Genomic DNA, 24,701 nt, shown 5'->3' with positions numbered 1-24,701 from the left:
TAAACAGCGTTAAAAGAAAATAATAGCTAGCTAGATACCATTGACTTCCCAAGACTTTGAGCCTGAGGCCAGCCCTCTCTTGGTTAAATGGGAGATTAATGAGGGTTTGGGATTTGATTCATAGACACAGAGACCAGTTGTCGGGAGCCAGATGAGACGAGACTAACTCCGATGGTAGGGGTCCCCAGATCTGCCCTGGTTCCTGCTGGTCCTGAAGCTGATTGTCCCTTTTTGAAGCTCATAAAATAAATCTCCCTTCCAATTAACCTTCCAAAGGCAAATTTAATCATTCTGTATATCTGGCAACTCATTAATGCAATTAATTAGCACAAAAGAACATTAATCAGCCCACATCAAAATCTGTTTTAAAACACTTCAAAGGCTTCCTGTTGATTTAGAATAAAACCCAGACTTCTTACCAGTTCTGGGAAGGTCCTACATGGTGTGGCTCTGCTTCCTGACTCCTAACGCATCTCCGACCCATCTGGCTTCCTTTCTGCTTCAGTACCCTGAGCTCTTTTCCACCTTAGGGCCTTTCCACGTGCTATTCCCGCTGCCTGGAATGCTCTTCCCTCAGCTCTTCCAATGTCTGGCTTCTCCTTAGCCACCAAATCTCCACTCACATGCCACCTCCCCAAAGAGACCTTTAAATCCTGGGCCCAGCAGGCCTCAAATGACACATTCACACAACAATATTGGAGGAAGAACTATTTACCAAGGTATGGGGGACAATGCCATACCCCGGGAGCAACAGGGGAGCTGGTATCACTCTTAGGCCTGAAGGGAGGAGGACAGGGGGCTGTCTAGAACCCCAAAGGAGAGTTCATAGAGAGGGCTTCCCTCAGGGGAGCAGTGACCTTCAATCCAATGATTCATCAGCTGAAAGCAACTCAGCACAGAGGGCGCCAGGGAGGGAACATGGCATCACTCTCCTCCCTCCCTCTGTCCTCTTGCCAGGAATCCCTGTTGGCCAAACCCATCTGAAACCAGAGGGCAAGGAAGCCTATAGATTACAGTCCGGATTGGCAAAATGTTTCTGTAAAAGGCCAGAGAGTAAGTATTTTAAGCTTTTTGGGCCATACAATTTCTATCACAACTACTCTGATGTCATAGCATGAGAAAACCACAGCCATTAGCTAAATGAATGAATGTTCCAATAAAACTTTATTGAGATTCAGAAAAAATGGCGACGGAATAGAGTCGGGTTTGGAGTCTGTTCCTGGGGCGGAGAGTCGAAGCAGCAGAGGCTCGCAGAGGGAGTGTATGTGGGCAAGCCAAGGGACAGCTGAACTCCAGGAGAAGGCGGGGGAGTGCTGGGCAGTGTTCCTCTGACCGCGCAGCACCCACAGGGGCTGGGTCCCCTCCTGGAGCTGCGGGCTCGCCGGGCGCCTCGCCATCTTGCAAGGAAAGGAGGATTTTAGTGGAAACCTGACTTTCTGCGACAACTGCAAACACTGAGCTGCTGGGAGCACCAGACCACCGGTCCCGTATCAGCGCAAACATTCGGATTCAAAGAAACTCTTCACTGCACCACGGAAAGGTCAGATTTCGTCTGAAATAAGCTGCGGTTTCTGATCCCCGCGGTGGGTGAGGGAGGCGCTGGGTGAGGGAAGCGCGGCGGCCACAGGACCGGCAGGAGCCAGGAGGTCTGTGCCTAGAAAAATCGGCGGCAGTTGGAACTGCCGTGATCCGTGAATGAGGAGGGGGGTCTTCTGAGCTGCTAACAGAAGTGACCTCTTGAAAGCAACTCATTTTAATCTGACGAGGAGGGTCAGACTAGGAGTTTTCAAAGGAGTGCAGGCTCCTTGGTCTGGTGCACAGACCCACGGTCCACACACCTGGGCTCTTTCCGACTCTGATTGCTAAGCCCAATACATAGAAAAACCCAGGTGGAAACCCTGAAAGACCGCAGGGGGAAGGTGTTTTTTCGGAACCTGGGGACCAGAGCTGCGTGTGACCATCAGAGAGGCAGCTCTGAGGCGCACACCTCCACAAGCTCTGAGGCGCACACCTCCACAAACCGGTAGTGAGTGCCATAGAGGGGGAAAAAAAAAAAGAGCTAGAGAGGCCCGGAAGTCAATTCAGAAACACTGCCACCCAGGGGCTGAAACGCTAATTGTCTCTGGTGTAATAAAAAATAAATACGAGAAATTAAGACACGGCTGGCTTAAAAAGCAGGACTGGCTTCCAACACTGAGGAGCCCTGGAATGAAGCTGAACTGAAATACCGCCCAGACTGGGAAAAAGGCGTACCAAACAGAATAATAGAGGAAGTGAATGACAGCCGCTACTGCACATTTTATTCTTCCTATTTTTTAATTTTCAATTCTTTTTTCAATTTTTTAAATTTTTTATTCTCATATTTTTTTATTTTCATTTTTTGCATCTTTTACTTAAGAAACTATTTTTTTTTCTTTTTCCTCACTCGATTTTCACCTTTTTAATTATTACATTTTTATTTTATATCAGCACTATTATTACTATTATTTTACTTTTTTTTTTTAATGTCATTTGATTTTCTCTTTCTTTTATTTTTGGATTAGTGTCCTACATTCGATTTGCATCTTTCCCTTACAATCGCTTTACCCTATCTCAAAGCTAACATTATGCCATCACTCTCCTCCTAACCTTTCCCCTTTTGGTCCCCAGTTTATCTTAATCCTTTCTGGCTTTAGATTTTCCCTACTTTTTCAGTTTACTCCCTGCTAAAACTTCACCCTACTTATATATCTAATTCCCAACCCCCTGCTCCAAATCCATACAAACCTCTCTCTACGCTACCTTAAAAAATTATTTTTCTCTCGGGCCTTTTGTTGTTGTTTGCTTGAATGTTGATTAGATTGAATTTTTATGCTTTTTTATGAGATTGTTTTGATTATTCTTTTTGTTGGTTTGGTTGGTTCTTTTGTTTGCTTTGTTTTTGTTTGTTTTTTACTTTTGTTTTCCCTTGCCTCACTTGATATTAGCTGCTGTTGCAGTTTGTATTAATCTCCAGGCTCGTGTTGCTGGAATTTGCTGGGAATAGTGGTTGTTCTAGTGGAGTTTACTCCCCATATATATAGTTTGTTCCCCTTTTCTCTCTTAGTATCATTCTTGTCTCTCTTACTTTTTTTTTCTTTTCTTTTTCTTTTCTGTTATTTCTCTTTCTTTTCTTTCTTTCTGCTCTTTTCCCAAGTTCAGATTCACACTCTTTGTTTTTTTTTGTTTGTTTGTTTGTTTGTTTGTTTTTTCGTTGTTGTTCTTTCTTTTTACTCTCCCTCTTCCACTCCTATTCCCTAATTTGTCTTTCTCTGGTGGATACCTTTATTGGAGGTTATTAATATCGTGAATACAATTCTGTTCAGTGCCTTGTCTGTTGTGCCTGGTTGTGTTGTATTTTACCTTTAAATCAACGCCAGAGAGAGAAATCTATATAACCAGACATCCAGAGAAGAGAGACCATGAGGAGACAAAGAAACAGCCCCCAAAGGAAAGAGAAGCAGGCATCACCAGAAAAGGAAGTAAACGATTTAGAGGCAAACAACCTATCAGAGAAAGAATTCAGAGAAATGGTCATAAAGTGGCTGAAAAGGATGGAAGACAAATTCGACAATATGAGTAAGAACCAAGAAGAAATGAATAAGAACCAAGAAGAAATGAAAAATGACATCGCTGCTGTAAAGAACTCAATAGAAAGCATCAAGAGTAGACTAGATGAAGCAGAGGACCACATAAGTGAGCTAGAAGACAAGATGGAAAAAAATACCCAATTACAACTGCTGCTAGAAACAAAAATTAGAAAGATTGAGGAGAGTGTAAGGGAACTTCGGGACAATACAAAACAAAACAACATCAGGATAATAGGGGTGCCAGAAGGAAAGGAAACTGAGCAAGGAATAGAAAACCTGTTTGAAGAAATAATAACAGAAAACTTCCCTGATATAGGGAAGAAAAAACCCACACAAAACTTTATTGACAAAAACAGGAGCTATAGCTTCCTGTGCCCAGAAGCAGAACATTCAAGGTAGTCAGAGGATAGGGTGAAGAAAAGTGGAGATGGCTCTGAAGTTCAACAGAATATACCTAGCATCTAGCATCCCTTCTGCGGCCACCCCCTCTAAGTGACTCCACTCCCCCAAGTCACTCTTCTATTTCCTTCATCACAGGTTGTAACTATCGTATTTGTTTGTCCATAAGAGTAGGGACCTATAGCTCTCTTGTTTACCACTGTATTCCTAGCACCCCAAATAGTTCCTGACACATGGTAGATTCTTGAATAAACATTTTTTTAATGAATAAGAAGACTTAACTAACAGTGTGATACAGGTAGACAAGGCCAAGCAGCTGGTCCCCTTAACTCAGATGCACCAACTGATTCACTCCAAAACACAGAAACCCAGCTCTCCCTATCTGGTCCACACATAAGTGCAATTCTTACCTACTCCATTTCAGTTTTCCCAACACCCTCTCCTGCCCACACCGGCCCATCGGTCACCTCCATGACCCATTTACTCCAGGTTGCAATTCCACCCATCAACGTTCAGCCTTTCCCACCCTAATCCCGTCTGCAGTCCAGCCTCTTTGGAAATGTTTTGTTTCAGGAGACCTCTCCTGAAGATTATAGATTTGGGGACAAGTCACCTAGGAAAGACATGCTCTGAAAGTCTCTGTTTCATTGATGAGGCCAAGGGACTCCCCTCGGTAGGGTGGTGAGAGAGGGAAGAAAGGACATAGGATTTGTGAGCATCTCTGAAATTCCCTTCTTCCTTGTTTCCTTCTTTTAGTTTTTTTTTTGTGTGTGTGTGTGTGTGTGTGTGTGTAATTTTTTTATATATCAGAGAGGAAGGGAGATTTTTTTTATATCAGAGAGAGATAGAAACATCAATGATGAGAGAGAATCATTGATTGGCTGCCTTCTGCATGCCCCACACTGGGGATCAAGCCTGCAATCCGGGCATATGCCCTGACCAGGAATGGAACTGTGACCTCCTGGTTCATAAGTGGACACTCAACCACTGAGCCACGCTGGCTGAGCCCTTCATCCTTATTTTTAACACAAAGATGACAGAACTATTCAACAAGACAAAATTATCCAATAAGAGAACAAGAGTTAAATCATAGTAAAAGTATTAAAGTCATCAAAACTGATTCAGCAAAGGATCACGACATGAGAAAGGTTAAGTACTTTTTAAAAATCAACATACAAAATTGTGCATATACCTTCATTAAAGGTGTGTGGACATGTACCTGGACATACACAAGAACTAGAAGGGAGCATGGGAGATGTCCCAGGCTAGTATATTGGCATGGAGGTAATTTCTTTCTGATTTCTATGATCACTGTTATAAAATTTACTATTATAAGTAGTTCATCCATAAGCTGCATAGTCCAAAACACAGCATTATCATTATTATATTTATCATTTATTCTGTGTTGTTGATATTATTATAAATGTCATCCAATCAGCAAGAAAAGTGATGCATGGGAACTGTTCTTCTCTGGTACAATGGAGACAAATGGGAAAAGGATTGTATTTTAGGTCTGAGAGGGCTCGTGTTTTCTGTCCCTTCGTCCTGAGTGCTTTTATTACGGTAAAAGGCGTGTTTTCTTTAAAGTTACAGTACAGAATCTGTCTCCCCTCATACTCCCTCTCCCCTGACTTACATCCCCCCCCCCTCATGGTGAGAGGATCAATGTTATTGGAAACTGGAAAGGTAAATGGCTTTCTAATAATATTAGCCAAAGAGATACTGTTCTTTGTAGCAAACCCCTGAGACCAAGAGAGTTACTTTATGACTTTAAAGGCTGCTACTTGAGACTAATGCAAAATTTGGCAGCAAATGCCCTGGACCTCTTATCATTCCTAAAGATCTGGAATCTTTCTCTTGCATTTTCACAGATCAGCAGAATCTCAGCATCTCCCCCACTCTCCCCTCCTCCTATTTTGGAATCCTAGACCTAACTGAGATCGAAAAGCATAGATTTCCAGCACAGGTTCATAGATTCAACATCACCCCATTGAAGATTATAGATTTGGGGATCCACGTGGCACTGGGAAGTTTTTTCATTTCTGTAGTCCATTGATTCTGGGACTGTCTCCTTGGCCTCAATTTTAACTTTACTATTAGTGCCTATCTTATAATGCAGCATCCCAACCAGCCAATGCCAACCTGAGTTTTCTCTGCCGTTTCAAAGACAAAGAAAGGCCCCTGTAAGGTCATGGGTCACAAAGAAATGATCACAAATACAGATAATTGGATGCAAAAAAATCCATGACAGCACTTTTCATAACAACAACAACAACAAAACTAAAAACAACATAAATACCTAATGATCACGGAATGGTTATATAAATAATCTACCTAATGAATGGGAAATTATGCAGACTCTGAAAACATCTGCAAAAAAATATGAATAATCATATATTGAGTAAGAAAACAGAAAACAAAAACTGTATATAGCCTCATTGTGTTGAAGAAACATATACATATATAGAAAAAACTGAAAGGAAATAACCCTTATTTTTATAGAGATTACCACTGTGTGGTAGAATATAGGTGATATCTCTTTTTATTTATGCTTTTCTTCAAAGTATAAATGAATCAATGAGTATATGTTACTTTTACATTTGGAAATATAACTTTTTTTCAAAGGTCAAAAAAGATCAGTTGCTACGTCAGGACCCAGAAAGCTACAGTAAATCTTCTCCTAGATTGGCTATTAGGAAGTCACTTTCTCCTCTCATTTTAAAGGGGGAAGGTATTGCCACATTATGGAAGCAATCAGCCAGTAGGGTTCTTTCAAGAGCAATAAACTGACCTCTCAAGAGAAAATGGGTGAAGCTCAGGAAATTAGAGCTGGAAGCCCCTACTGAGTGGCCTAATGCATCCCTCAAGAATCACCGCCATATGTATTACACTTTCTGGTGTGGGCACTTTCTTTTCCATTTAATTGTAAATATTTCAAGTGATTGCAATTTCACTGCTACTTTTTAGACCAGTCAACAAGCTATTAATCCATCTTCCCTGAGCAGAATATAACAACTCCAGCAAACTTCAGGGATATCCATCTAACACTCTTGCCTGGACCTGCTAATTGACCATGTAACTTAGACCTAGTTCAAATCCTGGCATCCACACTTCCTTGGGTAAAAGTCCTTACAGAAGACCCTCTACCTCTCTGATCCTAGGTGTCCTCATTTGTAAAAAGGAAACACCTTCCCCTTCCTCACAAAGGGTGCTGAAGGAATTAACGAGATGATGCATCTAGAAAATGCATTGCATGCACACAGCAGGTAATAAAGAAATGTTTGGCGATTCCGGAGTGTTGGACTAGTACTGAGCCATTGTTTTCCTGGCAGAGGAGATGGGCTCTGCAGAGTCAACAACCCATTCTTTTGTATTTCCCTGGATGACTCAGTGGGTTAGTGTGAACAGTGTAGTTCATGATCTTAAAATAGCAAAATTCTATTTGGTACCCAAACCTTGGGCTTAGCCAACTAAATTCATGAGCCTCAGATCACAAATATGACTGAGACAGCACCCACTGAGCCTTTTCACTGTTGATAAGATCTGCAATTGGAACACTGGCCCTGGGAACAGAGAGAGGGGATGGAGTGAGGGGTCATGTTTGAGGTGGAATCAACAGTGTTTGATGGATCATTCAAGTAAAGGCTCAAGGAAAGGTAACAATAATACCTCCAACTTCCTAAGTTGGAGGACTACATGCACAGTATATTGATTCAACAACTGTCTATTGAGCACCTACTAAGGGCCAGGAACTGTTCCTGCACAAACAGAAAAAATAAAAGTCTCAGCTCCTGGGTTTCCCTTCTAATGGGAGAAACAGACAATAAATAGTAAACATATGAATAAACAAGACAATTTCTGGTTGTGATAACTGTGATGAAAGAAACAAACAGGGAAATGAGAAAGAGAATAAGAGGATAGAAGGCTATTTTAGATATGATGGTCAGGAAAGGACTCTCTTGGGGGAAATACATGAGGTCATGGATCCTGACAGATGAGAAGAAAGAAAAGGCTTATTTATAGGAAGAAGAAATAGCAGGTATGAAACCTAGGAGTGGGCCCTGGCCCTGTAGCTCAGTTAGTTAGATTGTCGTCCCGATACACCAAGGTTGTGGGTTCGATCCCCAGTCAGGGCACATACAAGAATCAAACAATGAATGCATAAATAAGTGGAACTCAATCAATCAATCAATTCCTTGGGGTGGGAAAGATCTAGGTGTATTTGAGAAAGGGGCCAAAGGCCTACACAACTAGAGCACAGTGAGAGGAGAGGATTGACAGGAGAGGAGGTTTGAAAAATGGGCAGGACCCATTCACCAAGGACTAAGCCTTGAGAGAAGCAGGTTTTGGGGGAAGACACTTTCACCGTTGACATGCTGAATATGAGGTGCCGGAGGGGATCTCCAAAGTAAAGATCCAAAACTATGTCCTAAGAACTAGACACAGTATTGGGATTTGAGAAAATGTTCTGTTGCATCAAAACCACTGAGGAGTGTTCTAAAAATACTGGTTCTCAGGTATTAAAACTACAGATTTCCTGAGTACCACCCTGGGAAATTGTAATTCAAGTAAGTCTTGGTCAAGATCTGGAAATCATTTTTTCAATACTCCCAGGTAATTCTGATCCATTCATTCAAGAAGTATTTCCTACATTCCTATCTTGTTTGTGCCAGGACAATTCTAAGTGCTGGGGATACATCTCTGAAGAGGTTACAGAACTCACAGAAAAAAGAGTGAACAAGTAAACGAAGTTCAGTAGTGATACATGCCACACACACACACACACAAAAAAAATGCTGGAAAAATATAGAATAATTATGGGGGCCTACACTAGATAAATCTAACAAGATCTCTCTCTGAGGAAGTCACATTTGAGTGGAAGCAGCCGTGTGACCGTGTGGGGGAACAGCATTCCAGGCAGAGGGAACATACAATGCAAAGGCTTGGTTGAGAACTCAATAGATTAATCTAATTCTCTGGTTTACTCCCACCGGAGGAGCCAACCTAAATGGGTGGAGGGCACAGTGGAGAAGTTACCATTTCATCTGCATGTGTTCACGCAGCGAAGTATGCTAAGCGCACACTCTGTACCAGGCGATGTGCCAGGTGGTGACACAAAGATGAGCAAGACTGTCCCCTCTCTCAGGGAGTTGCCAACCAGGGAGGCAGGCAGAGAACTAAATACTGTAAATGTGGTCCCAGGAGAGAAGTGAGGCAGCCCAGACAATGAGTTCGTCTTCTGAGACAGCCACGTGATGATTAATATGTTCAAGGTGAGCAGCTGTTTCTGTGCATAATAAAATTATGTGCACGGTCTCAAAAACTCAGCATATCTGAATTCTGGGTGAAATGTTTGTAACTTTGGGTATTGCATCTGAGGTACTGTATAATGGCTGTATTTGGGGAAAGTGTCCTAATGATAGCCAACATTTATTGCGCACTTAGATTTACCTGATTTGATATGCAATCTCATAGTCTTCACAAGGTCCCTATGAAGCAGAGATTCTCATTATTCCACTTTTTTCAGATTAAGAAATTGGAGCTCAGCAAGGCGGGGAGACTTTCCTGAGATCACTCAACTCATGTGACAATGTCCCAGCTCTGTCAGGCTTCAAAGTCTCAGTTCCAGCCCCAACCCCTTCCAGGAATGGCTTAGCTACTGATGAAACTGCTATCTTCACCCTGGTTCCCAAAGTGGGTCCCCTCCCCTTCCCATCCCAGGTGTCCACCTGGGCTGTTTCCACCAGCCAGATCCACCTGCTCGTCTGTAGCTGGGAAAGGTGAGAGGAGGGTTCCTTGTTTCCACACTTGGGACAAAGTGGAGGGCAGTGTCCACTGCCTGGCTATCCTGGACTCCAGTCTCCAGAGGTCCCTGGACAGCAAGGAAAGGGCTGGGCCCAACCTGGGCACCTGTTCCCTGCCCCCATGTGGGGAAAATTACTGGGGCTCAATGTTCAAGGTCTGAGTAGAAGAAGGGATTGGGGCAGGGGAGCCTCCGGAACCAGACGGTAAACGGAAGGGAAGAGGGAGTAGTCACTGTGTGGCCAACTGGGTGTGGGTGGGTCACCGCTTGTCCTGCTTAAATGCAATCCAATTCGCTGCTTGAAAAAGTGCACCGTTCGCCTACGGCCTGACCCGGGAGCTGGCCAGTTTGCAATTTAAAGGGGCTTTGCTTCCTGCTCCCCTGAAACTCCTCTTCATTCCGGACTTCTCACAGGGAGTCTGTGCGTCTTCGGAGAGGCTCTGGGTGTGTCGTCAAGGAGCGTCTTTCCCTGTATCTCGGGCTGACAGGCTCCCCCCACACCCCACATCCCAGCCTCCCTGTCCCCTTCCCTCAGTTCCTTGCTCCCTCCCTTCCTCCCTCCTGCTTGTGCCTAGACTCTTGGCCCGGGTCCCTGAGCCGGGGGAGGCGGGTGCCCGCGCGGAGGACGCAGAAGAGGTGAGGTCACGTCTCCCGTGAGCCTCGCTCCGCTGGCTTTTGAGAGGCTCGCCAGGAGCCGGCGGCCAGAACCCGACCACGCCGACGAGTGCTCCTCTGCCCGCCCGCGCCGCCGCCTCGCTCATGTCTCAGTACGCGTCCAAATCGGACTTCAAGACGGCCTTGGACAGCAGTCCCGAGGCCAACACTGAGGATGACAAGACCGAGGAGGACGTGCCCATGCCCAAGAACTACCTGTGGCTCACCATCGTCTCGTGCTTTTGCCCCGCGTACCCCATCAACATCGTGGCTTTCGTCTTCTCCATCATGGTGAGTTAGAACCCGGCCGGCCAGGGAGGGGGGCACGGCGGCGTTGCGGCCCTCCTGGGGACCCAGCGCGCTCTCCACGGCTCCCTGCCTCACGGCCCCGCGCGCCCTGGAGGTGTTTGCCCCCCGCACCACCTCCTCACCTTCCTCGGGCTCTCGAATTCTCGCCTCCTCTGCCTCCTTGTGGAGCTCAGCCCTGACCAAGCCTCCCCCAGGCCGGCTTTCCACTTCCTTCCGCACCCAGGGTGCACTCCCGCTCCAACCCGGGGGAAAGTTCTGCGGCGGGTTCGGCGGCTTCTCTCCCGGCTCCGACATTTGTGGGCTCTCGTCGGGCTCTTCCCAACCCGCTTGGCTAAGACCTCAAGTAGCGCACCTGGGCCGGCGACCGCAGCCGCGTCCCCTGCGCGCCGGGCCCCCCGCCCTCCCGCGTGCGGGACCGGCGCCCCCCGCGGAGAGGCCTTTTTCCCTTCGTTGCGCGCCGGGCGCCGCGTCGGCCACACTCGGAGGGTTCCCAAGCGACTTCCGACGCCCTCTCCTTGACCCTGGACCCCACGCTTTGGTATGCCCTCTCTGGGGCAACAGTTCTTGCTTCTTCCTTCGCCAGCGCCCTCCCGCGGCGCTCCGGGCCCCCCTCACACCGTCCCCCCCTCCCCCCCGTTGCCCATCCCTCCAGCGCGCCCGCTCTCTCTGCAGGTCTTGCTTGGGAGCGCGCTCTCTTCTTAGGACGTCGTAGTTGTCTTGCGCTGCTCACGGGCCCTGTCCCCAAGGCCTGCGGGCGCCCCTCCACCGCGCTGTCCTGTACCCCGGGCGCTCCCGGGAATGCACGGGGACTCCGCGCTCCGTGCAGCTCCGGCGCCCTTTGCGTGTCGGCCTCCCAAACTGCGCGCCTCTCCCGAGGGCCGACAGCGGGTGCTCTGAGTCCTCCCTTTCGCAGCTCGCCTCCGCGGCCCTCCTCAGCCCTGGGAGGAACTCCCAGGCGAGCCCTAAGGAGGGCGACGAGCGCCGCGATGTCCTCCTCGCCTTACTGACTGGAGCAACTGGCCAGGGGGTGGCGGCGGGGTGAGGTTCCAACCCGCACAGTCCCGGGACAACCCTAGCAGTGAGCTCCCTCCCCCGCTGGCCGCCACCTTTGCAGCTGGGGGACGGAACTCCCCAGCCACGGTCGGGGCGAGTCCCCACCCCCACCCTCATTCAAGTCCATCCGCATTTGCCCATGGGTGGCACCATTCGATTCAGGGTACCCACAGAGGCCTCGTGTACGCCCGCAACTTGCCTTTTCCCAAGGCTCTGCAGCAACCTCCAAGCGCAGCTGCTGGACTTCCTGCTGCCCGGGTTCAGACCTCAGCTCCGCCACGTGCTAGCTGAGAGATCCCTGGAAACCACGGCCTCTCTGCCTGTGAAATGGGAATAATCACAGCCATTGTTGAGGGGTTGTATTGAAGTAGTAATTGTAACAACGTTTGAAACAGTGTCGGCCAAGGTGCTACTAGGTCAAAGGTCACTCCCTGAGGCCTTTGATCTCTGTTTAAAATCTAGCCCCCAAAGCTCTCAGCGCCCTTCCCGGCCGCTTTTTGCCCAAAGCACTTCATCCATCTGATAGATGATTTTCCTTACTAATATGCTTGCTGTCTGTGTCTCCCTCATGAGGGCAGGGATATTTGTCTGTTGTTTGTTGCTGTTTCATCACCTAGAATAGATTCTGGCAGGTGGTAGATGCTCAACAAGTGTGAAAGGAATGCATGTTTGAATGAATGAATGAATGAATGAATGAATGGTGTTAATGGACCACAATGCCTGCTTTTCCCCATACCAGAGCCCTGAAGCCACCTTATTAGGTTCCTTAGAACCCCAGCCAGTTTCCTTCCTTCCTTCCTCTCCCAGGATATCAGGTCTTGGGGGAGGAGGGGAGGGGCAGTTGCAGCAATGCTGGAGAGAATACAGCTGCCAAATTCTCCAGACAGCAGTCGGCTCTCTGGCTGCTGCTGGTGTCCACACACTATCCTGGTTTATTAATGAATCAGCAGCCAATCTGCTTCTTTCCCAGTGCCCCCCCCCCCCCCCGCCCTCCGAGATGAGCTAACACCACAGTCCAGCCGGTGGTGACAGGTTGAATGCTAATGATGTCACTTGGTGTGTCCTGGGGGACAAGATGTGTGCATGCTTTGAATAGAAACCTTTTTTTCTGACACCTTCACCCCCACCCCACCCCAAGCCTTTTAAAAATAGTTTTATTGCAAGAGACCATTCTACTGCCAGAACACAGACCCTGGAGTCAGAAAGCTGACCCTGAGCAAGTTCCGTGCCTTCTCAAAGCCTTGGTTTCCTCATCTAGAAAGTGGGACTGTTTTTAAGCTGAGCAAACCTGTGTAAGGATGAATCGAAATAAAGCTCCCCTGCCCCCTGCAACAACTGTCAGACAGATGGACAGATGGTGGAGCCTGGAAACATCATATGTCACATATGAAAATAAACAGAACATGAAGGAAGTAAAACCCAAATTCTAAAAAGAGTTTCCTGCACCCTCCTCATTGCACCCCCTCTAAGGTACTAGAAGTGTCTTCCCACTGAAATAGTGCAGATCTGGGCTAGGCACGTTTCCTGATAGAGACTTCCAAGTCCAAAGAAGCAAGAGGAAGAGGAAGGCTGTGCAGGAGGAAGGTGGCTGACCCACTCCGCCAGGTATGTACTTTCCGTAGGGGGTCTTGTGATGTTAAATCCCGGCCCTTTTCAAAGCTCCACCACCTGTAATTTGTGATAAATTCAGGCAAGCCATTGCCTTTGGAGGCATTTGGAAATCTGGGGGAGCAAGTGTGATGTCCCATTGATTTGGGGCACACCTCCTGGCATTTGCTATAAATGGCCAAGAGTTCTAATGTCCTGCAATGCTGGAGACTGTCCCCCAATGAAGAATTGCCCTACCCCAAACATCAATAGCACCCAATATCAATAAATACTATACAGTAATGCAAATTGATAGAAACATAGACATATGGAAAATATCGACAAGCCTCAAAATAGCTAGTTCTCAGAATTGTAACAAGCACCAACAATCTCAAAACAATATCTGTATTAAACCAAGCCTGCAAAGCCTTCTCTAAAATGACTAAGTTGGAGTAGGGGCTGGGGAATAATAAAACTATTATTATTATTGTAACTCAGCTAGAACTCAGTAAGTATTGATAATGATGGTGATGATGGGCCCGGCTGGTGTGGCTCAGTGGGTGAGCATCTATCTATGAACCAGGAGGTCACTGATTCCTGGTCAAGGGCACATGCCCAGGTTGCAGGCTCAATCCCCAGTAGGGGGCGTGCAGGAAGCACCCAATCGATAATTATCTCTCATCATTGATGTTTCTCTCTCCCTCTCCCTTTCTCTCTTTGAAATCAATAAAAACTTATTTTTTTTAAAATGACTGCCATTTAAAAAAAATTCATTGGAAAATATATATCTGAGAAGTGTTCTTCAAGCTGTGGGTAGATCTTTCCACCAGCCCTGTCCTGAGGGTTGGGAGGGGGCATACAATGTGCATCATAGCTTTTTGCATTGGAATGTTGGTGAGTGGAGCATTGCCAGTGGCAGGAACATGAAAGTCTTTGCTTCTCCATGTATCAAACATCTATTTGTTGAAAGTGTACTTAACTGGTCATCAATTTCAGGGACATATATTGCTAGAATTTTCCCCCAGACTGGGCCGCTGCTAGCCCATGCGTGTGAACTTGAAAGTGGCACCCCCTCTCCACACAGATGCAGCCTGTACCAGGGCACACAGATTGGGAAGCAAAGCCCGGGCTGGTTGTCAGGCCTCATTCATATGCTCCCAGGTTATCTGGGTGCATTCCTGGTTATCTCTGTTTATCCCAAGTGAAAAGAGACTCATCATTTCTATTTGGCATTTGACCCTGGAGAAAGAATGTTTGTTCATACAACACATGTTTACTGAGCACCTATTATGTGTCGGGCTCTATACTCCTTTACCTCTATCGAGGGGTAAATAGGATCAGCAAGGTCTCTGCCCTCGGGATCTGGAAGAAGGAAGGTTCCAGGCAAGTTGCAGAGTGTTGGAAAATTTAGCTTCCATTCACCATCCATTGCTTTTGTAGCTGGAATTTGCTACCTGACTCAAGAGACTGGAGTTGGGTCCATTCTTGATGCCATCTTTTGGTATAATCATTTGCACAGTTGAACCAACTTGCTTACCCTAAGTCTGGATACAAATAGCCAAGGACTTTTGATTGGGTGATTTATAAGACTTCTCTCGTCAGAATGTCTTCTTCCTCACACCTACAGAACCTGTCTAGAGACCACCCATTGCAGTTTAAAGCTTTTCTGTTTTTTGCTGTTTGTGATTTCGTGCAACTAGTCTTTCTGAGGCTTGATTTTTCAACCCTGTAAAGTGAGGGCTGTGATGGTACCTACTCAGGTGCTGTTGTGGACCTTAAATGGTAAAAGTTAAATGTTTTCATTGCCTAGAACACAGCTAGAACTCAGCAAGTATTGATAATGATGGTGATGATGGGGGAGGAAGAGGAGAGGAGTATATTTTAGGGATGTTTTCCAATAGCAGTTTTTGTTTTTATTGAGACTTACAAAATCAGTAACCAATAAACATGTCACCGTTCTAAATAACTTGCAGCCTAAAGGTAAATATGAATGCTAAACTGAAACACCTACAGTAAACAAGGAAGACTTTTGGTGAAGCACGGAGTATTGAACACATCTGCTTTCTCCACTCCCTTCTGAAACCACTTTAAATGATAGTAAGTGAATTTAAAAGGGTGCAAACACCCAAGGACAAATTAGGAGAACAAGAAAAGGGATGAGAGAGGTGAAAAAAATGTTAGAAGATGGAAAATGGCTAGCTGAGTTTTGGCTAACTTTACAGAATAAATAACACTGAAATCTAAATCCTGCAGAAGAAGGAGCCAATGGGGAGGGGGGGAGACAATTTGCCCTGCAAAACTCTAGGAAGGCTCAGAAATTGGAGGTACTAACTGGAGGTATCACCTTTGAAGGTAGGCATAGAGGGTAGGGCTAAATAGAGAAGGAATCTTAGAAACTGTTTAAAAAGTCATTAAACTATCAGCGATCGTCTACCACTCCATGCATGGGCACCTGCTTCCTCGACAACCCGGATAGAAGAGGAGAGACCTGCACTCTGGTGAGATTAATCAGAATGCCTGCAGACACCAGGCACAGCAGAGAGTACCGTTAAGGGGCTGCGCTGCCAGCGGGGTTAATGGGAAGTCTGCGTATTGAACAAGGAAGCTCTACCCCTGCCCCTACTTGACACCCTAACCCTGGCATCCAGGTGGGAGACTGGAGAATTTCTCTCCAAGGATGTTACCATCCAAAAGAAAAAACCTACAGATACAAACATTTAGGAGTTCTCCAGAGAAGTGATGGCGTCCCCTCCCAGTCACCCCAGGATGACCACCCATTGACAAGCCTCATCCTCAAGAAGTTTCGCAGCCCAGCTGGTGTGGCCCAATGGTTGAGCCTCAGCTTATGAACCAGGAGGTCATGGTTGGATTCCCAGTCAGAGCACATGCTCGGGTTGCAGGCTCAATCCCCAGTAGGGGACGTGCAGGAGGCAGCCGATCAATGATTCTCTCTCATCATTGATGTTTTTGTCTCTCTCTCCCTCTCCCTCTCTGAAATCAATAAAAATATCTTTTTTATTGTTTAAAGTATTACAAATAGTAGTACATATGTCTCCTTTTCCCCCCATTGACCTTCCTCCAGCCTCCCCTACCCCCGCCCCCGCACATGCCCACAGCCCCACCCCGAGTGTCTTGCGTCCATTGGTTATGCTTATTTGCATGCATACAAGTCCTTCGGTTGATCTCTAACCTCTCCCCCACCCCTGCTCCCCAACCTTCCCGCTGTAATTTAAAAGAAGTTTTCCAACATCTCATTTTCAAATATGAAGAGGCTGTCAAAGATTAGCATACATTTGTGAAGTTCTAAATTCAGAGACCTGTGGTTTACAAATGAAATGAAGTGTAAGGAAATTAATAATGCGAGAAGAAAATGGCAAGCATAGATGATTAACATCCTTTGAGAAATAAGAAACCGTGTGTGTTACAAAACAAGAACAAGTTGGAAAAAATAAAACTATTGGAAAAGCAAAACAGTTCTTGGGAATTAAAAATATGAGGGTGGAGATAAAGAAAGAAAGGAGAAGTGGCAAGTTGAGGGACCCTCAAGGAAGTAATACAAATGTTTGTGAGTGGCTACAGAGCCCTAAGCTGGCTCCTACTTCTCTGAGAATTTCCCCTTTCCCACCTGTGTTCTGCATTTCTGATAAACTTTTTTGGAAAATACCCAGCAGACCCAGGCTCATGCCAGGGTCACTGAGAGGTTGACCAAAGTTTAGTTCCCAAGGGCAATTTTCCTGGCTAATCCTCACACAGCACACCAATGGCTCCACATGTGGAAATTGGTGCTATTCTCAACTGGCTAGTCCAGGGCATGAATATTTTTCAATTAAAAGCCATTCACCCAGAAGTGTGATGCCTTCTGAGTGTGCGCCTGAACATAGTGGAAAACTCCAGTTCTGCAAGTTCAGGAAGCTAGACCTTCCAGAACGGTGCTGCTCACACAACTGTTTCTGCCTGATGTTAAGTTTTAACAAAAGGGGGACAGAAAACAGGGGATGAAACTGGGAAGTCAAATGCAAGTTGAGTAAAAGCGAACTGTCTGCTTTCCTGTGGGGTTTCTCGGAGCCTTTGGTCAACCACTCGCCTTGGAACAGTAAACCTGGGGCATTTACCAAGCATGCTGCCCAGGGTCCTTTGACCTAACCCAGTGGTCGGCAAACTCATTAGTCAACAGAGCCAAATATCAACAGTACAACGATTGAAATTTCTTTTGAGAGCCAAATTTTTTAAACTTAAACATCTTCTAACGCCACTTCTTCAAAAGAGACTTGCCCAAGCTGTGGTATTTTGTGGAAGAGCCACACTAAAGGGGCCAAAGAGCCGCATGTGGCTCGCGAGCCGCAGTTTGCCAACCACGGACCTAAGGCAAATGTGCCAAAGAACACACTTGGGGAAATACTGTTCTTAATGACTCCTTGGTCCTCACTTTCAATGAGCTGAGTTTTTGTTGACATGGGGGTATTGTGGAGTGTTCCACCCTAACACTCTTGCCTTGTAGACCCCTCTCTCCCTTTTCTTCCAGCATAGGTGTTTTTAATAGGTCCCTCTCGCCATATTTTGCTGTTATCCCTCCCTCATTCTCTTTTACCTATAGGTGAAATCCAGGAATTTGTCTTTCTGTTTCCTTTACCCTTTATATCATATCACCTGTTCCCCAAAGTGAAGGAGCCCTCCTGTACTTAACGCCTTCTACTGATGACTTCATTTGTTCATTGTTCTGGACCAGTGGTCGGCAAACTCATTAGTCAACAGAGCCAAATATCAACAGTACAACGATTGAAATTTCTTTTGAGAGCCAAATTTTTTAAACTTAAACTTCTTCTAATGTCACTTCTTCAAAATAGACTCACCCAGGCCGTGGTATTTTGTGGAAGAGCCACACTCAAGGGGCCAAAGAGCCGCATGTGGCTCGCGAGCCGAAGTTTGCCAACCACGGTTCTGGACAATTCTGATAGTATGGCATTGCCATTAGTAGTCAAACACGACAGTCCCACCATGGAGTTTACAGGCCACCCTCCAGGGGCACTGCCATCAGCCCATATGCCTTGCCTTTGATAGGAACGCAGCCGTGATGCTCGGAAAGCACTCTTCTGTAGTAGACCTGCCCCATCAATATAAGAAGCCTCGCATAGTACTCTCAAGCAAGCCTGGCAGAATTCCTCTCTGGCTTTTTGGCTTTAGTGATAGGCCACAGGACAATTTTTACTTTGTCCTTGAAGATACTTATGGAGAAAAACAGCCCAGAAGCCCAAGAAGGAGAGAGACAAGCATGAATGAATGAAAGGTGATGACGAGGAAAATGCACCTCGTGATGTGCAAGCCCAGGTTGCGAATTCCCAGCACTACCTTCGGCACAGAAATCAGGAGCAAGCAAAATCTAAACAAAGAATGCCGAAGTCATCTGCAAGCTCAGTTGTTACTACCAAATATTTACTAAGTGCCCACATCCATCAAGCTATTTTGAGGAAGCCTGCTATCTAGGAGTTTGGGAAGTAAGACAATATTGATCTATATAAAGAGATTCCTTACAGCTGGACTGTGTTCAGGCACTGATGGGCGCCCACACAGGTGTGTGAGTGTGTGTGTGTGTGTGTGTGTGTGTGTGTGTGTGTGAAAGGGAGAGAACTAGAGGCAGAAACAGGCAGAGAGAGGGACACACACACACACACACACACTGAGAAAGAGAGAAAGGGATGTACCAGAGATAAAGGGATGATAAAGATGAAGATGACTTTGAAAGAGAGAAGAGATGTTTTGAGGAAAAGGGAACACATGCTAAAATTAGGATTTCAGTATTGACAACTCAATAGATCAAAATATGGGCAATAGCAAACAAAAATGTAAACTACCAGAAATAAACATGCAAGATCTATACGGAGAAAGCTTCACCAAGAGATTAAAAATTTGTTTAAATTAACTAAATGGAAAGACATAACATTACATATCCGATGTTTACCCAGCATTAATTATGAAGTGAATTATAAAATGAGTTAACAAACATGAAGCATGGTACCCAGCACAAAATAACTGCTTAATTAATATTTGTTGTTCTTGTGGTTTAAATGTAAAAAATTAGAGATGAATATAAAATATTGATTCCAACACAACATTGATTTTCTCATCTGTAAGATGAAAACAGTATCACCTACTTCCAGGGGATTGTCATGTCATTCAATGGGGTAAAATATGGAAAGTGCTTGATAAAACTTGGCTATTATAATTTCAAATTTTATAACTTTTTAGTATTTTCAAATTTTTCTATAATAAATGATTAATCTCATTTCTATCAGAAATAAAGATTTTTTTCCAAAGATGATAAAAAGGGAAAAAAATCTTCAGAAAGAAGGGGTTAGTAAATAAGTGAATTTTTCTTCATCTCAAAGGGTAATTCTTACTCTAACTCATGTTATTATTGAGCTGAAATGCTCAGCTCTATAGTTAAAACAAATGCTGTTTTACTCTGATGTTTTATTCTAGTCCCGAAAATCTTTAAGGATAGAGAAATTGCAGCTTAGTACTGTTCCTGCCACAAAGTAAATGCTTGGAAAATGTCACTTTACCCACTTTTACTGGGTTTTTAACCTAAGCAGAAGCTTACCTCCACTAATATAAGTCCACTTTTTTAAAATTAATATACAACTGACATGTAATTTTGTATATGTTTTTAAGGCATACAACGTGTTGATTTTATACATATGTATTGCAATACCTTTGCCATTGTCTCGTTAGCTGACACCTCTCTCATGTCACATGAGAATAATTTTGTGTTGGGAACAATTAAGATCTAGTCTGTCAGATCTTTGATGTTAGAAGTCTGAGGTTGAGACTGCAGCACTGTTGACTACAGCCACGGTGCTGGGTGTTTGGTCTCCAGGATATTTATCTACTAGGTGCAAGTCTGTACCCATAGCATCTCCCCAATTCTTCTACTCCCCAGCCCCAGGTAAGCAGCACTCTATTCTGCTTTTACAAATTTGACTTTTTAGATGTCACCTATAAGTGATATCATACAGAATTTGTCGTTTTCTGTCTGACTTACCTTACTTACCATAATGTCCTCAAAGTTCATCCATGTTGATACACATGGCAGGATTTCCTCCTTTCTCATGGCTGAATAATATTCCGTGTGTGTGTGTGTGTGTGTGACAACTTCTTTATCCATTCATCCACTGTTGCTTCCATATCTTGGCTATTATTAGTGATAAAATGAGGGTGCATATGTCTCTTCAAGATCTGTTTTCATTTCCTTTGGCTATATACCCAGAAATGGAATTGCTCGATTATGTGGTAGTACTATTTTTTATTTTTTAAGGAACCTCCATACTATTTTCCATAGTTAAGCCCACTCTTTTGTTCTGTCTCTCAACCCCATAGAGGGCACCTGAGGCTCCTGAGTTAAGTTCTTCATGCTTTTGAAGGACATGTGGCTCAAAATATTTTCCCTTGAGCCACACTATCTCCTCGGTGAGTATCCACCAACAGACAGACACTGGAGAGAACATCTCCATCACTTCAAACACCCCGTGAGCCCCCCAAAATCACATATGTGTTGTATTGTGGCAAATTCCAAGGCCCATTTTCAATGAGAAGGGAAATGGAAGAGGCAGGGAGTGAAGCGAGTAGACATCAGTTTGCAAGACCAATGACAGAGAAAGCTTGAGTCACCAGCCTCCTCTTCCACATATGGCCACCCTGCCTCCTGCCGCCATTGGATGGCAGTTACTCTGAAGTTCAAAAAGAAAAGCTAGGAGCAGAGATTCAGATTAGGGAGGAGAGCTTTAAACCAACACAAAGAAACAGCACCTGGGAAACGTTTTGCCGCCGTTTCTCAAGGGCAGAAAACAGGGAGGAAGGGTTCTCCCACATTCATTCACTCAACAATTTCTGAACACTTGCTATGTGCCAGGCACTATGGTGATCCTGTAGATAAATGCCAGCTTTACACAGCTGACATCTGGGGCACCTGTGAGCTAACTGGTTCCCAGTTAGAAGCAGCCTGCCTGTGGGTCAATGGGTGAACCACTCTTCTCCCCCTCAAGAATCCTGAACCTGGGAGAAACCAAGATGGCGGCATAGGTAAACACCTAAACTGCTGCCTTGCACAACAATTTCAAAACTACAACTAGAAGACAAAACGAACATCATCCAGAACCACAGGAAAGCTGGCTGAGTGGAAATTCTACAACTAGAAGGAAAGAGGAAAGCACATGGAGAATCAGAGGAGCTACAAAAGGCTGAGGTACGGAGACACGCGCGGGTGGCTGAGTGCCTGGCTGGCTCTCTCTAGCGGGAAGGAGACAAAAGCTCCCGACTGCGCTGAACCCCAGTTCTGACTGCACTGAACCCCAGTTCCAGGAGAGACCCTGGGGACCCAGGCTTATACGGGGGAATCTGGACTGTCAGGCGGAAACTCAGGGGAACCACGAAAGGCAGAGGTCTGGAGGCGCGCGCGCGAGCGCGTGAAGAGAGGACTGCTGACTGTGCCGCTGGCTTTCTCTAGCAGGTGGGAACGGAAGCTCCCCACTACGCTGAACTCCAGTTCCAGGCGAGAATCTGGGAATCCAGATTTATTGGGGGAGAAACTGGACTGTCTGGCAGCAGGCAAAACTCGAGGGCGGCTTAGTCTTAGAGGTTCTTGCAGTGATTACCGAGGGACACTAAGACCCAGGGGCCTCATAGGGCAGGGCTGACGAGAAGCCCAGACTGTCTGCTCAGCCCTGAGACTCCGCCCCATCCAAGCTGAGCACAGAGGCTTTTGCAATTTTGCAAGTCTTGTCTCATAAGAGTGTCTCCAGCACAGAAGTTCTCCCGGCGTAGACACAACTGATCCTCACAGCCAATTGGCCTGGAATTCAATCCCTCCCAGTGATACCAACAACAATCAAGACTTAAGCCGAAACTGGTTTAGCTCAGTGGATAGAGCGTCGGTCTGCGGTCTGAAAGGTCCCAGGTTCGATTCCGGTCAAGGGCATGTACCTTGGTTGCGGGCACATCCCCGGTAGGGGGTGTGCAGGAGGCAGCTGGTCGATGTTTCTCTCTCATTGATGTTTCTAGCTCTCTATCCCTGTCCCTTCCTCTCTGTAAAAAATCAATAAAATATTTTTTTTAAAAAAAAGATACACTGTAAACCTTTAAAAAAAAAAACAACAATCAAGACTTAACTACAACAAGGCTGTACACACAGTCCACAAAGAGGTGCACCAAGAGTGTCCACCTCAGGTAACTGGGGAGGCCAAGCCACTGGGCCACATAGGACACCTAGCACACAAAGCTACCCTACCAACTCAGGGAAGCAGCAAAAATGCAGAGACAATGAAACAGATCACAAATGAAAGAAATGGAGGAAAACAAACGACTGGATATAGAGTTCAAAACCACGGTTATAAGGTTTTTCAAGAATTTCCTAGAAAAGACCGATAAATTTAGCGAGACCCTTGAGGATATGAAAAAGGACCAACTAGAAATTAAACATACACAGACTGAAATAAAAAAAATATTATATAGAGACCCAACAGCAAACTAGAGGAACGCAAGAATCAAGTCAAAGATTTGAAATACAAAGAAGCAAAAAACACTCAACCGGAAAAGAAAAAAGAATCCAAAAATTTGAAGATAGTGTAAGGAGCCTCTGGGACAACTTCAAGCGTACCAACATCAGAATAATGGGGGTGCCAGAAGAAGAGAGAGAGCAAGATACTGAAAACCTATTTGAAGAAATAATGACTGAAAACTTCCCCCACCTGGTGAAAGAAATAGACTTACAAGTCCAGGAAGTGCACAGAACCCCAAACAAAAGAAATCCAAAGAGGACCACACCAAGACACATCATAATTAAAATGCCAAAAGCAAAAGACAAAGAGAGAATATTAAAAGCAGCAAGAGAAAAACAGATAATTATCTACAAGGGAGCACCCATATGATTGTCAACTGATTTCTCAACAGAAGCTATGCAGGCCAGATGGGAGTGGCAAGGAATATTCAAAGTGATGAATAGCAAGAACCTACAACCAAGATTACTCTACCCAGCAAAGTTATCATTCAGAATTGAAGGTCAGATAAAGAGCTTCACAGATAAGAAAAAGCTAAAGGAGTTCATCACCACCAAACCAGTATTATATGAAATGCTGAAGGGTATTCTTTAAGAAGAGGAAGAAGAAGAAAAAGGTAAAGATAAAAATTATGAACAACAAATACATATCTATCAACAAGTGAATCTAAAAATCAAGTGAATTAAAAACCTGATGAACAGAATAAACTGGTGAATATAATAGAATTAGGGGCATAGAAAGGGAGTGGAGTGACAATTCTCGGGGGGAAAGGGGTGTGGGGTGTGGGAAGAGACTGGACAAAAATCGTACACCTATGGATGAGGACAGTGGGGGGAGGTAAGGGCAGAGGGTGGGGTGGGAACCGGGTGGAGAAGAGCTATGGGGGGGGAAGAGGAACAATTGTAATAATCTGAACAATAAAGATTTATTAAATTTAAAAAAGAAAAGAATCCTGAACCCAATAAGAAATGAGACACAGGGAACCAACAAATGCGCTCTTTGGGGAGTGTGGCTTCAGATCTATAGCCAAAGGATTCATTCTATCCTGAAACTGGGCAGACTTGCCCACATTTCCATGGGCAGCACAGGACAACCACAGCCTTCCCCTGCTTGTCAAACGAGGCTGGTCCCAGCTCCCTGCGAACTTATGTATGAATGGAGGAAGACACACCAGACACAGGCCAGCACATAAATAAGATCATTTCAGAGAGTGATGAGCACATGAAAAGAATAAACAGGCACGTATTAGAGCGGCCTAGTGGGGGCAGGTGGTGGAGAAGAGATCCTTCTTTAGAAACCTGATTGGCAAAGGATGACGCCAGCTGTCAGAAGATCGGGGCACAGCCGGGACGTGCAAAGGCCCTGAGGTGGAATAAGCTTGCTGTGTTCTAGAGCCATAAGCTATGACATCTATGTCATCTACTTAAAATGAATTTAATTGCCCAGGAAGGAATCCCAGAATAGGCCACAAACTAGAGATCTAGGGCTGTTACCCAGTGGAGTGTCACATAAGAGCTCTTAACAGACCATTACTTTTGCCCTGGTCTCAAGCCAACCTGCTACCTTATTTAGCACAGCTCCTTGGTTTACTTTTACTTCAACCCTCATTCCAAACTAGAACAATTACTCCAAGCTAATGTGGTCACTGAAGAGGCACGATCTATTTTTGTCTTCGTCCCAGTTTCCCTGGGCATGAATGACCTGTGAGTGTACACGGGGCTTATGCTAATAAACAATAGC

General features: G+C 45.3%; 1 protein-coding gene and 1 long non-coding RNA gene across 2 annotated transcripts in view; one reads left to right on the top strand and one right to left on the bottom strand.

The window, feature by feature from the left end:
• Window positions 1-10,507: 10,507 nt before the first annotated feature.
• Window positions 10,508-24,701, top strand: part of TMEM233 (transmembrane protein 233) — a 32,347-nt gene continuing 18,153 nt past the window's right edge. Inside the window, exon 1 of the mRNA XM_008142768.3 lies at window positions 10,508-10,755. Within this exon, the coding sequence (XP_008140990.2) occupies window positions 10,570-10,755 (186 nt within the window). The 5' untranslated portion in view covers window positions 10,508-10,569. The remainder of the gene's footprint in view (window positions 10,756-24,701) is intronic.
• Window positions 12,032-24,701, bottom strand: part of LOC129148059 (uncharacterized) — a 44,181-nt gene continuing 31,511 nt past the window's right edge. The window contains exon 3 of the long non-coding RNA XR_008555244.1: window positions 12,032-12,140. This is a non-coding gene — a long non-coding RNA (uncharacterized LOC129148059). The remainder of the gene's footprint in view (window positions 12,141-24,701) is intronic.

This window comes from Eptesicus fuscus, chromosome 23 (genome assembly GCF_027574615.1).
Source record: "Eptesicus fuscus isolate TK198812 chromosome 23, DD_ASM_mEF_20220401, whole genome shotgun sequence".
In the NCBI taxonomy this organism is placed as follows: domain Eukaryota; kingdom Metazoa; phylum Chordata; class Mammalia; order Chiroptera; family Vespertilionidae; genus Eptesicus; species Eptesicus fuscus.
Note: the sequence above shows the minus strand (reverse complement) of the source record. Positions and strands in the feature narration are given on the sequence as shown.